Source organism: Triturus cristatus, chromosome 4_2, assembly GCF_964204655.1.
Source record: "Triturus cristatus chromosome 4_2, aTriCri1.1, whole genome shotgun sequence".
Taxonomy (NCBI): domain Eukaryota; kingdom Metazoa; phylum Chordata; class Amphibia; order Caudata; family Salamandridae; genus Triturus; species Triturus cristatus.
Genome location: NC_140586.1, coordinates 352,221,276 through 352,234,994, shown reverse-complemented (window position 1 = coordinate 352,234,994; position 13,719 = coordinate 352,221,276). Strand labels below are relative to the sequence as shown.

The following is a 13,719-nucleotide window of genomic DNA, read 5'->3' as shown; positions in this document are numbered from 1 at the left end:
AAAAACAATTATCCCCACACTGCAGGCACCCTTGCGCAAGGGTGCCTGCAGTGGTGCATGGCATCCAATTGTGCAGCAGTGCAAGGGAAAGCACACGGATGCATTGTATTGTTGTTAATACGATGCAACCCTGTGCTTTTGAAAATCACGCAGCTCGGTGCAGCAAAATGGCTTGCGGCGCCACGCAGCGTCATTTTGTCGTAAATGTGGCCCCTAGTGTAAAGCAAGGCAGCGCAAGTCGGTGAATTGCGTTACACTGTGTGGTGAGGGCGTTACATGGGTGGAGCGTGGTTGTTCCCATGCATCCATTCATGTATTCTGGTAAATTCCCAGATTTACCAAGAGTGGTAGACCTGGGAATGCTTTGGAATTGTACGCCTCCTCACCAGAGGAGGCATCGAGGAGACAAATCTTTATTTCTCCTCGTTGTTTGCTCTTTCTAAGTGTGCTGCATTCAGAAAGAAGAACATACCTCTGAGGATTGTGTTTTTTGCAGGAAGGCGCTGTACAATGTTAAGTACGCCGCATTCCTGCCCTTTCCCTATCACGCAGCGCAGCAAGGTGACGCGCTGCATGACCTGTTAATAAATATGCCGTAAAATGTGTCGGGTATGTTGGAAACAAGTGTTCACGACAGGATGGAACTCGCATATGATTGTGAAACCCTTTTCAGAGGTGTCTTCTTTGGGTTGAAAGCTGTAAGTAGTGCAGCTCCACAAAGCAGGTTTTGCTCTGAGCTTCTAAAGTGGTCTTCAGTGAGCCGTAATTGCTGGGCTTGCCCATGCGCGCAGGACCACGGAGCTGCATCTCTGAGCCCAAGCCCTGACGTGACCTGCATTTAAGGCTAGTGCGCACACTGCGCTCCGGCTCTCATTAACCCTGGTCACCTCCCCCTTATTCTGTGTGAACGTCTCTGCTCAGCTGTCTGAGGAGTCTTTGCGGCGAGGGTGCTCCTGGGAAAGGCTCTGTTTATAGGGTTGTCTAAATACACACAAACGTGCGCGCGTGCTTTTGATTACGCTTGTGCGTGCTGACCTAAGGCACGTGAAGGCCTGCGTCTCTCCCCTCCCTTCCCCCCCCCCCCCCCAAGGATATTGACCAAACAACAGGCGTGTTTGATGAGTTACCCAGGGCACGTTCTCTCTTAGCTGTGAATCCTGAGAAATACATGGCCTTAAGCTTCAAAAACACTCACACTTCTTCCATAACTCGCTTTCGTTATCGCCTCTACAAGGGGTTTCCGTCTTTGCCCCTCAGCAATATCTGTGCCTTGTTTGTACTATCTATGTGACTGTGAAGAACGGAAGAGATAAAATGCAAAAAAAAGAGAGGGAAATGATAAAAGGAGAGAAAGGTGTGACCAAGGTAAGGGGAGACAAAATAAATGAAGACAATTAGAAAGGTAGGAAAGCAAGAGAAAGGAAAGGGAAAGTAGGAAAAGAAGAGGTTGAGAAAAAAAGATGAGGAAGGGGAAAGGAAGACAGCAGAAAGAAGGGGAACTAGAGAAACAGGATGTAATCACGGGAGAAATAATTGAAAGAACACGGAGGTGAAGTAAAGAAGAGGGAAAGGTGGAACAGAGAGGCAAAGAAAAGAGATATGAGAGAACGAAACGAAATAAAATGGAATGGAAAATGAAGAAAATCAGATGGAAAGCCATACAAGGTGAAGTAAGACAGGAAAGAGTAGAATTAATGAAATACAAAAAGAATAACACAAATAATGAAATTCGAGAAAGTAAGGGAAGAGGAACAACAATAAGAAATGAATGAAGAAAAGAGATAAGCGAGGAAAGAGAACAAATGAAGCTGAGAGAGCAATGAGAGGAAAGCAAAGAGAAGATAAAAACGGGATGAAAGACACAACAAAGAAATCGTAGAAATACCAGAAATGAATAAAAGTTAAGGAGAGTGAAATGTAGACAAGTGGAAGACAGGAAGTCGAAATAGAATGGCCAAGAGAAGGGGTACGGTAAGAGCAAGGAAGCGAAATTAATGAGGAAGCAGATTGACACAGAGACGAGGTGGCACAAAAAGAAAGCAGTAAGAAGGTAGAAAGTGATGATCGGGTAAAACGAACAGTGAAACAAGAAAAGGGACACATTGAGTGTGGTTATTCTCGTAGCCTGGTTACCTGTCTGCAGCAGAGGAGGTGATGAATGTTGAAGTATTTAGAATTGTGCTCCCTGTGGAAAGACTGGGGTCCGAGGCGTGGGAGAAGACTGGGGTGCTGTATTTGGGACAGCGGGAGGTAAATGTCGTTGTCTGAGATGTTGAATTTGGAAAAAAGTGTGGTTTGTCTCTTGGAGTAATGTGATGTGCTGTGTCTGAGAGTTTGTACCTAGATTCACCTGGACCTCTCGATAGGCCTACGTCATGCTGGGCCACAGCACCAAATTACAGAGACTTAAGGATTGGGCAGGGGGATCCGGGCTGGCCCTCAACTGGATTCAATCTTTCATCCCTAATCAAAGACAGCAGATACAAAGAGGGTCTCCTGCATCACGCGCTTGCAGAGTGCAGATGTGGGTCCCAAAAGGGTCAGTCATTTCTCCTCTCCTTTTCAATACCCATGTGTTTCTCATAACACGAAAACTTGACACAAATCTGGTGCAGTTTCAAATATGCACTCACATCTCCCTGTAGAATAGTACAGCGGAACATGTGAATATTGCGGAGTGCCTGGAACATACCAATCACTGGATGAGAGAGAGTTTCTTTATTTATATTACACAAAGACTGAAGTTCTAATTGGATGAGGATCTGGCCTTAAATCACAGTCAGTTGACTGGCCAACTATTCTGGGCTCACAATTGGGCGTCTAACTTCAGCATCATTCCTCAAATCAATGATATTGTGAAATGAAAAACACCTTTTAATTTGTCCTTTCTACTACAGCCAACTAACCACTGAAAAGAACTAACTCGGGTTCTAGTGAAGGCACACCTGGATTATAGTAACATAGTCTAAACCAGCCTCTCCAGAAAAACACAATGCGAGACTTCAATTAGTGCGATACCAATGAAATAAGTCTAATTTTTCCCCCATATCTCCGGCTGTCGAAAATTATCGTACCAAGGGATTGGGCGCAATCCTGTAGTGGGCCGAATTATGGGGTTATGACAAAACCAGGGCCCTTGAGTTAACAGAGAATAAGTTTATACCGTCTATATTTGTCTTACCCACAAGTGCCCCATTTACTCCAATGCGACTCGATATAGTGCTGAGACATGTTGTAAATATTGCAGCCCCAAAACTGAGATACGCACGGAGGCTAAGAGATGTTTGCTGAACATTTGGGAACCCACGGACTTGTCCCAACGGGGGAGACTATGGGTCACACTGGGACAAATGGTCGCTAAAAGGAATATAGCCCGTCTATGGGGGGCATCGACCCTGTCGAAATTGGGGGACTGGCAGAACGATATGGACTGGTGTATGCTACAGGAAAAGACGGTATACATGGCACGAGGGTGTCCCAGGAAATGGGAGGAGGTGTGGTCGCTTTGGAACGCATACCGAGGATATATAGTTGAGCTGCCGCGGGCCCGCCTATCCGGCCTGGAAAGTGTGGACGTAACATAGGATGCAGGCCGGCTCGGGCTACTAGCTTGGTCTCTGGGCTGTCTTCATAAGTTTCTGGTGCTGCGCCACCCTAGATGCATTGCATGAAAGAAACCTGTCTTGTGTGACTTGTTTATGTTCTTTTGTCTGAAAACAATAAAAAGATTTACAAAAAAAAAAAAAAAAATTTACAGCCCCAAAACCCTTGTTATATTGGTTACAGCTTTGGTTGGGTAAGTCGCAGATCCCGGTGAAACAGGCTGTGGCAGAAGTTGAAGAGATGGAAAGACAATTGATAATAACATGGATTAAACGCATTAAAACCTTGTTCTATGATCTTGCCATGCAAGATGCGTGGGACAGAGCGGAAAACCTCAGCAGGGGGATGTTCCTGTAACTGAGGGATAGATATTGGGCTTTTATCCAGAAGAAATGGTTACTCTCAACGATACACGGCTCCTTAACAGGGCGGTTCATGGGCGAATTAGCTTTAGAACTTAGATTTATTGATGACTACCTGTAAATTCAGAAAAAAACTAAAAACGCATCTGTTTCCCTAGACCTTCTTACTAACCTAGAGATCCTCTGTCAGAACTTTACCCTCACTTGGAACGTGTCACCCTTAGCACCATGATATCCTTACAGATGAATGATGCGCTTTTATAAATAAATAAATACAAATAAATAAATAAATGTGGAATGTTTTTGGGCTTTTGAAGAATTTCTGGACCAAGTTGAGCCACCTTTGGCTAGATCGCTTTTCCTGAAACTCAGATATGGAATTCTCCCAGTAAATGAGCTCAGAAATAGGTGGCTTGCGAGTAGTATATCATTCCTGTGCCCCACATGCTTGTCTTGCACTGAAAGTGTGGAATACTTTTTGTTTTTCTGCCTCCTCTTTGTAAAATCCAGCACTGAGTGGATTTTCCCGGTGTGTTGGCGATTGGGTGTTTTTTCCCCGATGTCCAGGTACCTACTGCAGACCTGGTGTATAAGGTGGAAATTAATTAATAAAGTTGAAAATGATTTTAGTGTCTAATAATCATGTGCCATATGAGCATGAGATCATTGTAGAGCTACTCAAATCCTTGCATTTCATGGACAGGCGATTGGCTCTGATTTAATGGGTCATTGGACAAATGTCGGATTTAGTAAAGTGGGTGATTTTCTACAAGGCGCAAGGTGGATAACACCGACGGAGATGCGATTACTAATTCCAAGAAATTTTTTGTTGACTGGTTCCTATACTTATATTTATCAATTCCTTCAGCAATATGTTCCCTCATCATTTACCCAGATCTCTCCCTTAAATAATGATCTCTTTTTTAATGATATGTCGATAAGGAAACCTGGAGAGTGGAAATGCTGTCTTGCTCAATTAAGACAAAGGGATTTGTGTGCCATAGCTGTAAAAAAATGGTGGGAACAAGAAAATCATGTCTTGACAGCGCCTATGTGGCGAACCATTAACAAGCTTAATTTTCTACATTAAGGGGAGCCAATTGGCGTAGAATGTTATTTTTTGGAAAATGGCTTTTGTATCGCACCCCGGCGGTAATAGCCAAAATGTATAGTAATTATCTTCCAAATTGCTTTCGTTGTTTAAATTTCGCCCCTGCAAATTGGACTCATGTAATCGCTGATTGTTCTATGGTTAAAGCATTCTGGCGGGACATTTTTGTTTTTTTAAGCTCTAATTGTCATATTCAGATATCCTTGAATGTAAAATTGATGCTTTATGGTTATGATTCGCATCTTAATCTATCCTTATCATTTGTTAAACTAGTTTATATCTGTATGGCTGTTGCCAGATCGTTGTTACTTCAAAATTGGCGTACCAATCAATCTCCATCTATGCTTGAATGGTTTTCCAAAATGAGGAAAGTAAAGAGGAGTGAGCGGAGCTATGCTTTGAGGATAGGGGGGGGAAGGAAATTTGAAAAAACTTGGGGGACTTTTTTCGATTAATTTCTATAAATAATTTTTGCGCCTGCTGAGTATGGAGAATTGTAAACTAACTATCAGTGTTTATTTACTGTTGAAAGCAGGGAATGCTCTCCGCGGATGTCGTGGGCTGTATTTCTTTAGTATCTCTTCATTGTTTATATATTTTATTTTACATTTTGTACATGTATGACACCATTCAACTTCAATAAAAAACTAAAAAAAACTAAAAAAAAAAAAAAATCCTTGTCCACAATGAGTGGCCTTGTTATATAATTGCACTTTATGAAGAATAGTTAATGCAGCTGAGTATAGTTTTAGCTGATTTTAATGTATTTAATGTATTTTTATTATGAGTTTTTATAGATGACGTGATTGTACTGTATTATGTTGTAATTAAATATGTATTATATATGATCTTTTTATGTGTGATGCTTTATGGTGAAAAGTGACCAAATAAACATATTTACTACTACTTCTAGTGCGATACCAGGACCACTTAGAGAATCTCAACCACATCAAGCCAGCTGCCCTCCAGTGGGCCCCAGTGGAATCCAGAATAACATTTAAAATACTCTGCATCATGCACAAGGCACACTGAGACAAAGGCCCAGGTCACCCGGTGTGGAGGGGAGGGGGGCGCAATAAGTGAAGGTTGGATACAGGGACTTTCTTAAAATCCAGTTGGACTTTATAACTACTTTTATAGTTTCAAGGTTTTTTATTTTTACTATTTGAGAACTCAGAAGCATCTAAGATGCCAAGAAGGTCTTTCATAAAAACTCAGTATAAGTAAAAATACATCTAAATCAATGTAGGATATTATGCTGGAATGCTGAAAGCAGAGTGAGGGGCAGTCTGGTGCTAGGTGAAATCCTGGGCCAGGAAGAAGTGAGTGGTGGTGTTTCAGGGTCAGAGAGAACAGCGTGTGAAGTGCTGGATCTGTGAGCAGTGTGTGTGGTGTTGGAAGTGGGAGCAGTGTGAAGTGCCCTGTCTGTCAGCAGTGTGTGTGGTGCTGGTACTGGGAGCAGTGTGAAGTGCCCTGTCAGTGAGCAGTGTGTGTGGTGCTGGAAGTGGGAGCGGTGTGAAGTGCTTTGCCAGAGAAGTGCACAGGATGTTGGGTCTTGGAGCAGCGCAGGGATATATGGCAAAAGTGTAAGGTTCTGGGCAAGTGAGCAGGACACAGAGCTGCTGGGTCCAGGAGTAGCGTGAGGAAGCGAATGAACTATGTATGAACTGACCAATTGCAGCACTTAAGATGGGGGGCAACAAGATGATTTCAGAGCATAATCTCACACTGTGTGTCTTCCTTAACCTCCTCTCCACTCCCTTTGAGTACATGATCCTGGCCACCATCATCGCCAACTGCATCGTCCTGGCCCTGGAGCAGCACCTCCCAGAAGACGACAAGACCCCCATGTCCAGGAGACTGGTAAGAGTTGTCTTCTATTATCACTGCTTTGTCAGTTCACTACCTTCTCTGCACCTCTATCCTTTCACTACCCTTCCCTGCACCTCTGTCCTTTCACTACCCTTCTCCGCCCCTCTGTCCTTTCACTACCTTCTCCGCATCTCTATCCTTTCACTACCCTTCTCCGCCCCTCTGTCCTTTCACTACCCTTCCCTGCACCTCCATCCTTTCACTACCCTTCTCCACGCCTCCATCCTTTCACTACCTTCTCCACATCTCTATCCTTTCACTACCCTTCTCCGCCCCTCTGTCCTTTCACTACCCTTCTCCGCACCTCTATCTGTTCACTACCTTTCTCTGCACCTCTATCCTTTCACTACCCTTCTCCGCCCCTCTGTCCTTTCACTACCCTTCTCCGCACCTCTATCCGTTCACTACCTTTCCTGCACCTCTATCCCTTCACTGCCCTTCTTGCACCTCTATCCTTTCACTACCCTTCTCTGCACCTCTATCCTTTCACTACCCTTCTCCGCACCTCTATCCTTTCACTACCCTTCTCCACACCTCCATCCTTTCACTACCTTCTCCACATCTCTATCCTTTCACTACCCTTCTCCGTCCCTCTGTCCTTTCACTACCCTTCCCTGCACCTCCATCCTTTCACTACCCTTCTCCACACCTCCATCCTTTCACTACCTTCTCCACATCTCTATCCTTTCACTACCCTTCTCCGCCCCTCTGTCCTTTCACTACCCTTCTCTGCACCTCTATCCGTTCACTACCTTTCCTGCACCTCTATCCCTTCACTGCCCTTCTTGCACCTCTATCCTTTCACTACCCTTCTCTGCACCTCTATCCTTTCACTACCCTTCTCCGCACCTCTATCCTTTCACTACCCTTCTCTTCACCTCTATCCTTTCACTACCCTTCCCTGCACCTCTGTCCTTTCACTATCCTTCGCTGCACCTCTATCCTATCACTTCCCTTTTCCGCCCCTCTGTCCTTTCACTACCCTTCTCCGCCCCTCTGTCCTTTCACTACCCTTCTCCTCACCTCTATCCGTTCACTACCTTTCCTGCACCTGTATCCCTTCACTGCCCTTCTTGCACCTCTATCCTTTCACTACCTTCTCTGCACCTCTATCCTTTCACTACCCTTCTCTGCACCTCTATTCTTTCACTGCCCTTCTCTGCACCTCTATTCTTTCACTGCCCTTCTCCGCACCTCCATCCTTTCACTACCTTCTCCACATCTCTATCCTTTCACTACCCTTCTCTGCACCTCTATCCTTTCACTACCTTCTCCAAATCTCTATCCTTTCACTACCCTTCTCTGCACCTCTATCCTTTCACTACCCTTCTCTGCACCTCTATTCTTTCACTGCCTTTCTCCGCACCTCCATCCTTTCACTACCTTCTCCACATCTCTATCCTTTCACTACCCTTCTCTGCACCTCTATCCTTTCAATGCCCTTCTCTGCACCTCTATCCTTTCACTACCTTCTCCAAATCTCTATCCTTTCACTACCCTTCTCTGCACCTCTATCCTTTCACTACCCTTCTCCGCACCTCCATCCTTTCACTACCCTTCTCTGCACCACTACCCTTTCACTACCCTTCTCCGCCCCTCTGTCCTTTCACTACCCTTCTCTGCACCTCTGTCCTTTTGCTATCTTCTCCGCACCTCTATCCTTTCACTACCCTTCTCTGCACCTCTGTCCTTTCACTACCCTTCTCCACACCTCTGTCCTTTCACTTCCCTTCTCAGCACCTCTATCCTTTCACTACCCTTCTCTGCACCTCTATCCTTTCACTACCTTCTCTACCCTTTCACTACTGTTCTCTGCATCTCTATCCTTTCACTATCCTTCTCTGCACCTCTATCCTTTCACTACCATTCTCTGCACCTCTATCCTTTCACCACCCTTCTCTGCACCTCTGTCCTTTCACTACCCTTCTCCACACCTCTGTCCTTTCACTTCCCTTCTCAGCACCTCTATCCTTTCACTACCCTTCTCTGCACCTCTATCCTTTCACTACCCTTCTCTGCACCTCTATCCTTTCACTACCCTTCTCTGCCCCTCTATCCTTTCACTACCTTCCCTGCACCTCTATCCTTTCACTACCTTCTCTACCCTTTCACTACCGTTCTCTGCATCTCTATCCTTTCACTATCCTTCTCAGCACCTCTATCCTTTCACTACCATTCTCTGCACCTCTATCCTTTCACTACCCTTCTCTGCACCTCTATCCTTTTACTATCCTTCTCTACCCTTTCACTACCGTTCTCTGCATCTCTATCCTTTCACTATCCTTCTCAGCACCTCTATCCTTTCACTACCATTCTCTGCACCTCTATCCTTTCACTACCCTTCTCTGCACCTCTGTCCTTTTACTATCCTTCTCAGCACCTCTATCCTTTCACTCCCCTTCTCCACACCTCTATCCTTTCACTCCCCTTCTCCGCACCTCTATCCTTTTACTACCTTTCTCTGCCCATCTATCATTTAACTACTTTCCATGCGCCTCTATCCTTTCACTACCCTTCTCTGTCCCTCTATCCTTTCACTACCTTCTCCACACCTCTATCCTTTCACTACCCTTCCCTGCACCTCTATCCTTTCACTACCCTTCTCTGCATCTCTATCCTTTCACTACCCTTCGCTGCACCTCTGCCCTCTCATTGTATTCTTCACACCTCTGCCCTCTCACAAATCTCCTATGCACCGCTGTTCTTACACTACGCTTCTCTGCACCTCATTCCTCTCACTAACCTTATTTGGTCCTGTTCCTCACACTACTCCTCTCTGCACTTCTGTCCTCTCACTTATCTTCTTTGTCCCTCTTTACTTTCACTAAGTTTGTCGGCACCTCTCTCCTCAAACCACCCTTCTCTCCACATCTGCCTCACACTACTTGTCTCTACAAATCTATCCTCTCGCTAACCTTCTCTGCGTCTCTGTCCTCATCCTACCCTCCTCTGCACCTCTCTCCCACCACTACTATCCTGTGCACCACTGTCTTCTCATTATATTCTCTGCACATCTGTTATCTTTCTCTCTTTTTAAATGTGCTCTCGCACTACCTTCCTCTGCATCTCTGCCCTCTTCACTAACGCTCGCTGCACATCCTTCTGCCAGGAACCACCTCTCCACACCTGGTCTCACATTACCCTCCTCTGCACCTCCGACCTCCCACTCTTCGTCCATCCCTCTGTCTTTCTTTCTTTGGATCTCCCATTTATTAATATTCGTTTTTCATGTTGAAAAGTTAAAATCTTCTTAGCACGTCAACTTGCCTCCGTTTCCCTTCCTTCCTTCCTATTATCATTTCTGTCTTAAAACATTGAAGAGACTTGATCCGCTGTTTCCCAAAGGATGGCATGCTGAGCTGACTGTGACTAGTTTCCACCTCGTGACTTGTGGGTCACTTCAAAGAGCCGCCTTGTCCTCTTTGTGATATGGTCTCGTAAAGTCAGATGTAGCGCTGCATAGTTTATAAAGTGAGGTTCACGCACTCAACAGGTGAACCAAAGTAGACAACAAGGGGTTCTGTTATGTGTTTCCCACATTGCTAAATGCCTTCAGGAGTAGTTGGTCATCCTCCATGGCAAGTGCAACACAGATTTTATCTAGTGTCGGCTCAAGCTGGTGAGTGATAGACCTGGGTGTGAAATTCCGCTCCGCTTGCGGAATTTGCAGAGTTTTTCCCACTCCGTGTAGCACACAGAGTTCTGAAAAACTTCGCTCTGCTAAAGCGCAGTGGAATTTTTTCCTCGCTCACCAACGAGTGAGGAAAATCTCACTCCAGACCACCTCCCAGTGAGATTTCTCAACGAGGTCCATCGTGGATGGCCGCAACTGCTTGTGTTGAGAAACCTCCCGCTAGCGTTGAGGAACCTGCCCCCCGAGTAGAACATCCACTCGAGCCGCAGAAAGAAGCAACACTATCTTACGCTGCGCATGGTGCAGTTCATGCTGATTTTCCAGTGCTGGACAAACACCCGGTGCTAAAAATCAGTGCAAACGGCATGACCTAACGCACTCTGACGCTTGCGGAACTCTGTGTAGCGCTGCTGAATTTTTGGTTTACGCAGAACTCTGCGAACTCCACCCAGGCCTAGTGAGTGGCAATGTGGTGCTACGTTACCAACTATATATGCGAAGGTGCTTGTTTCATGATCAAAAGCTATAGCATAAGTTGTGGCATGGTAATCCATGGTGCTGCACCACATTGCTTTTCTGTCCTCATGCCACACGTTTCAACCGCATCCAAGATCTCCAGATGGAACCTGTGGACAGTATTTCTTCAGAATTACCCAATCTATACAGCATGAGGAAGAACAGAGCCAAACAGTCTTTCTATTGCACTACAGAGGTGATCTTGTGCACAAGATATTCCTGCACTGACAAAGGCACAGATGAAGTCTTCACTGCAGCTGTGATGCCACTGTATGCCATTTTACCCTCAAATAAACTGTGATAAAAAATTACTTAGCTCACGACAGGTCAGGGAGAGTCGAGTGATATGTTACACACATCACTAGGACACTTGGTCAGCATGGACACCATGGTATACTAAGAATAGGTCGCAGGCCATACCAAAGCGCCAATCCACCAAACTAGGTACCAGGCAATTCAAACTCAAAATGTAGCTATAATTGGATACTATCCTGTGTGGTGTAAGATCAGTGCTGCTCTAAATGGATGATTAAAATGGCGATGACACCCTTTTAATTTGATAGTATCTCCCTTATAGAGCAGAGATACTATCAAATTAAAAGGGTGTCATCGCCATTTTTGGGGACTTGTTAGGATTTCCTTTCAAAGTGGTCGTAGACCTACTGCATCTGGTGCCGATCTTGGGCGGTGTGCTTATCCACCACTGAGTTTATAAATATGGATGTTGTAGATGCCGGAGTATCAGTTTGTTGTTGATTTTCATCCTGGAACAGACAACACAGTGAGTATCGCCATTGGGACTCCTTTTTTGCCACCGAAGAAGAGCAAAATGAAATAGAATTCCCTAAAGACTAGGAGTGATTAATGGTGGACAGCCTTAGGGCCATCAAGCTGGGAGAGTTTGTCCAACCCACAAATGAAGGCAAAGGAATGCTTGTCTTCATTGCAGTTCACTATGAGAACTGGACAATAATCATTGTCAAAAAAAAACCCGAGGCTACATGTGGATTGGTAGATACCAACCAGCTATTCACAAGAACATACACTACTTACATTGCTTCAGTAGAGGCTTGCTCATCTGGTACCATACATGTTTGTACACCATATGCGGACACACACGCATAATGATATGTGGGCATGCTCCTTTCCCAGTGCATGTATGCACTCCCATTTCTCTTTTTCCTGCACATTGGTGTTTCACTTTCATATTTCCACTAAAATAAGTATATCATAACTCTTGTAAGAAGCATTTGCTTCCAGATAGCCACCATATTATAACATCTTCAATGGTCATGATTGTCTCCCTCGTTCTGCTTCCCTCGTGTTGGATTTAGTTCCATGCATGTATTCATTCCCAGTTCAGATTTTTACCTGAATGCCTTGACTAAAAAGGTGAAGGGCAGGAGAACCTCTCCGGCTGATCCACTTCAGCGTCTGCTAGGAATCGGAGGTCCATGGCTGTTATATGTTCATAAGAGATGCCAGGAAAGAGTAGATGCCCCCAAGAGCTCAGAAGTTGAATTCTGTGGATGTATCTCAGCCCGGAGAGTTTGGGTCCATTGAGCGTTTATCGATTGTGTCCCTACTTGCGCTCAAGGAGCCTGGGGCTTGGGATTGCTGGAGTCATCATGTATGGTGACGTGTTGTAAATAAGGGCACAATGAACCCAATGCTACATCTTGCAGGGAGTTTCTTTTGATTCTACAGTACTAGTGAAAGAGAAGTGACTAAGCAAAGTGTATGCCTTACAAGACTTTTAGCTAAACACACGTCAAGGAGGAATGTCTCTGTGTAAACTATATTGTGTGTTCTCCTACACAATGGAGCACAGAAGGGCTTGAACCCTCCTCACTTTGCTTCACGATAGTGATCCTCTGCGGCAACAAAAGCTTGGTTCCTTGCACAAGTACTTTTGACTCCTCCATTATTGTCTCCCTTGATCCCATTTCCTACTCCAGCTGCCAGTTCAGCCTACCTCCTATTTCCTTCCAGTCACTCCCTTTTTCCTGCTAATTATTGGCCTCTGCCTCATCTTCTACATTTCCAGACTTAAGCACCCTATGATTTTCTGTATGCACTCAGTTCAGCTACTCTTTAACCACCTTCAGGGAATCTTCACTTTTGAACCTTGGCTGTTCTACTTCTCCAGCCGCAGGTGTCTTTTTTGTCTCCACATTTACTATTTCTCAGAAGGCTTGACATCGCCACGGAGAGTGGTTTTCCTTGTGCATCCTCTAGAGCAAAGTACAGCCGGTGGTCCCTTCTGACCTTTACACGTGGCCCCCTCTCAACAGGAGCCCTGGGCTGCTGTTGACTGGACTCAGTACCAATATTAAAAACATATTAAATAAACTAGCAAGCATTTAGTTAAAGCTCAATTGAAGTTAAAGGATGGAGGTAACTAGGGTGTCCTGTACTGCTTAACGTTTGGAACACTTTCATTTTTCAGGACATTTTGCAGAAAACGAATATAATATGATAAAATATTTTCTTAATTCTAAAATTTAAAAAAATGCACAACCGTTTCACCTTAATACATCAGATTATATCAGTGCATTGCACTGAGTAGTATTTTTATTTTAAAGTGATAGTTTTCAAATATGAATTTAAAAACATTAATG

At 44.7% G+C, this 13,719-nt stretch overlaps 1 protein-coding gene across 1 annotated transcript in view; it reads left to right on the top strand.

The window, feature by feature from the left end:
* The window catches only part of CACNA1E (calcium voltage-gated channel subunit alpha1 E), a 1,399,715-nt gene that overhangs the window by 168,727 nt on the left and 1,217,269 nt on the right, over window positions 1-13,719 (top strand). The window contains exon 2 of the mRNA XM_085601759.1: window positions 6,834-6,939. Coding sequence (XP_085457885.1) covers window positions 6,834-6,939 — 106 coding nt within the window. The remainder of the gene's footprint in view (window positions 1-6,833; window positions 6,940-13,719) is intronic.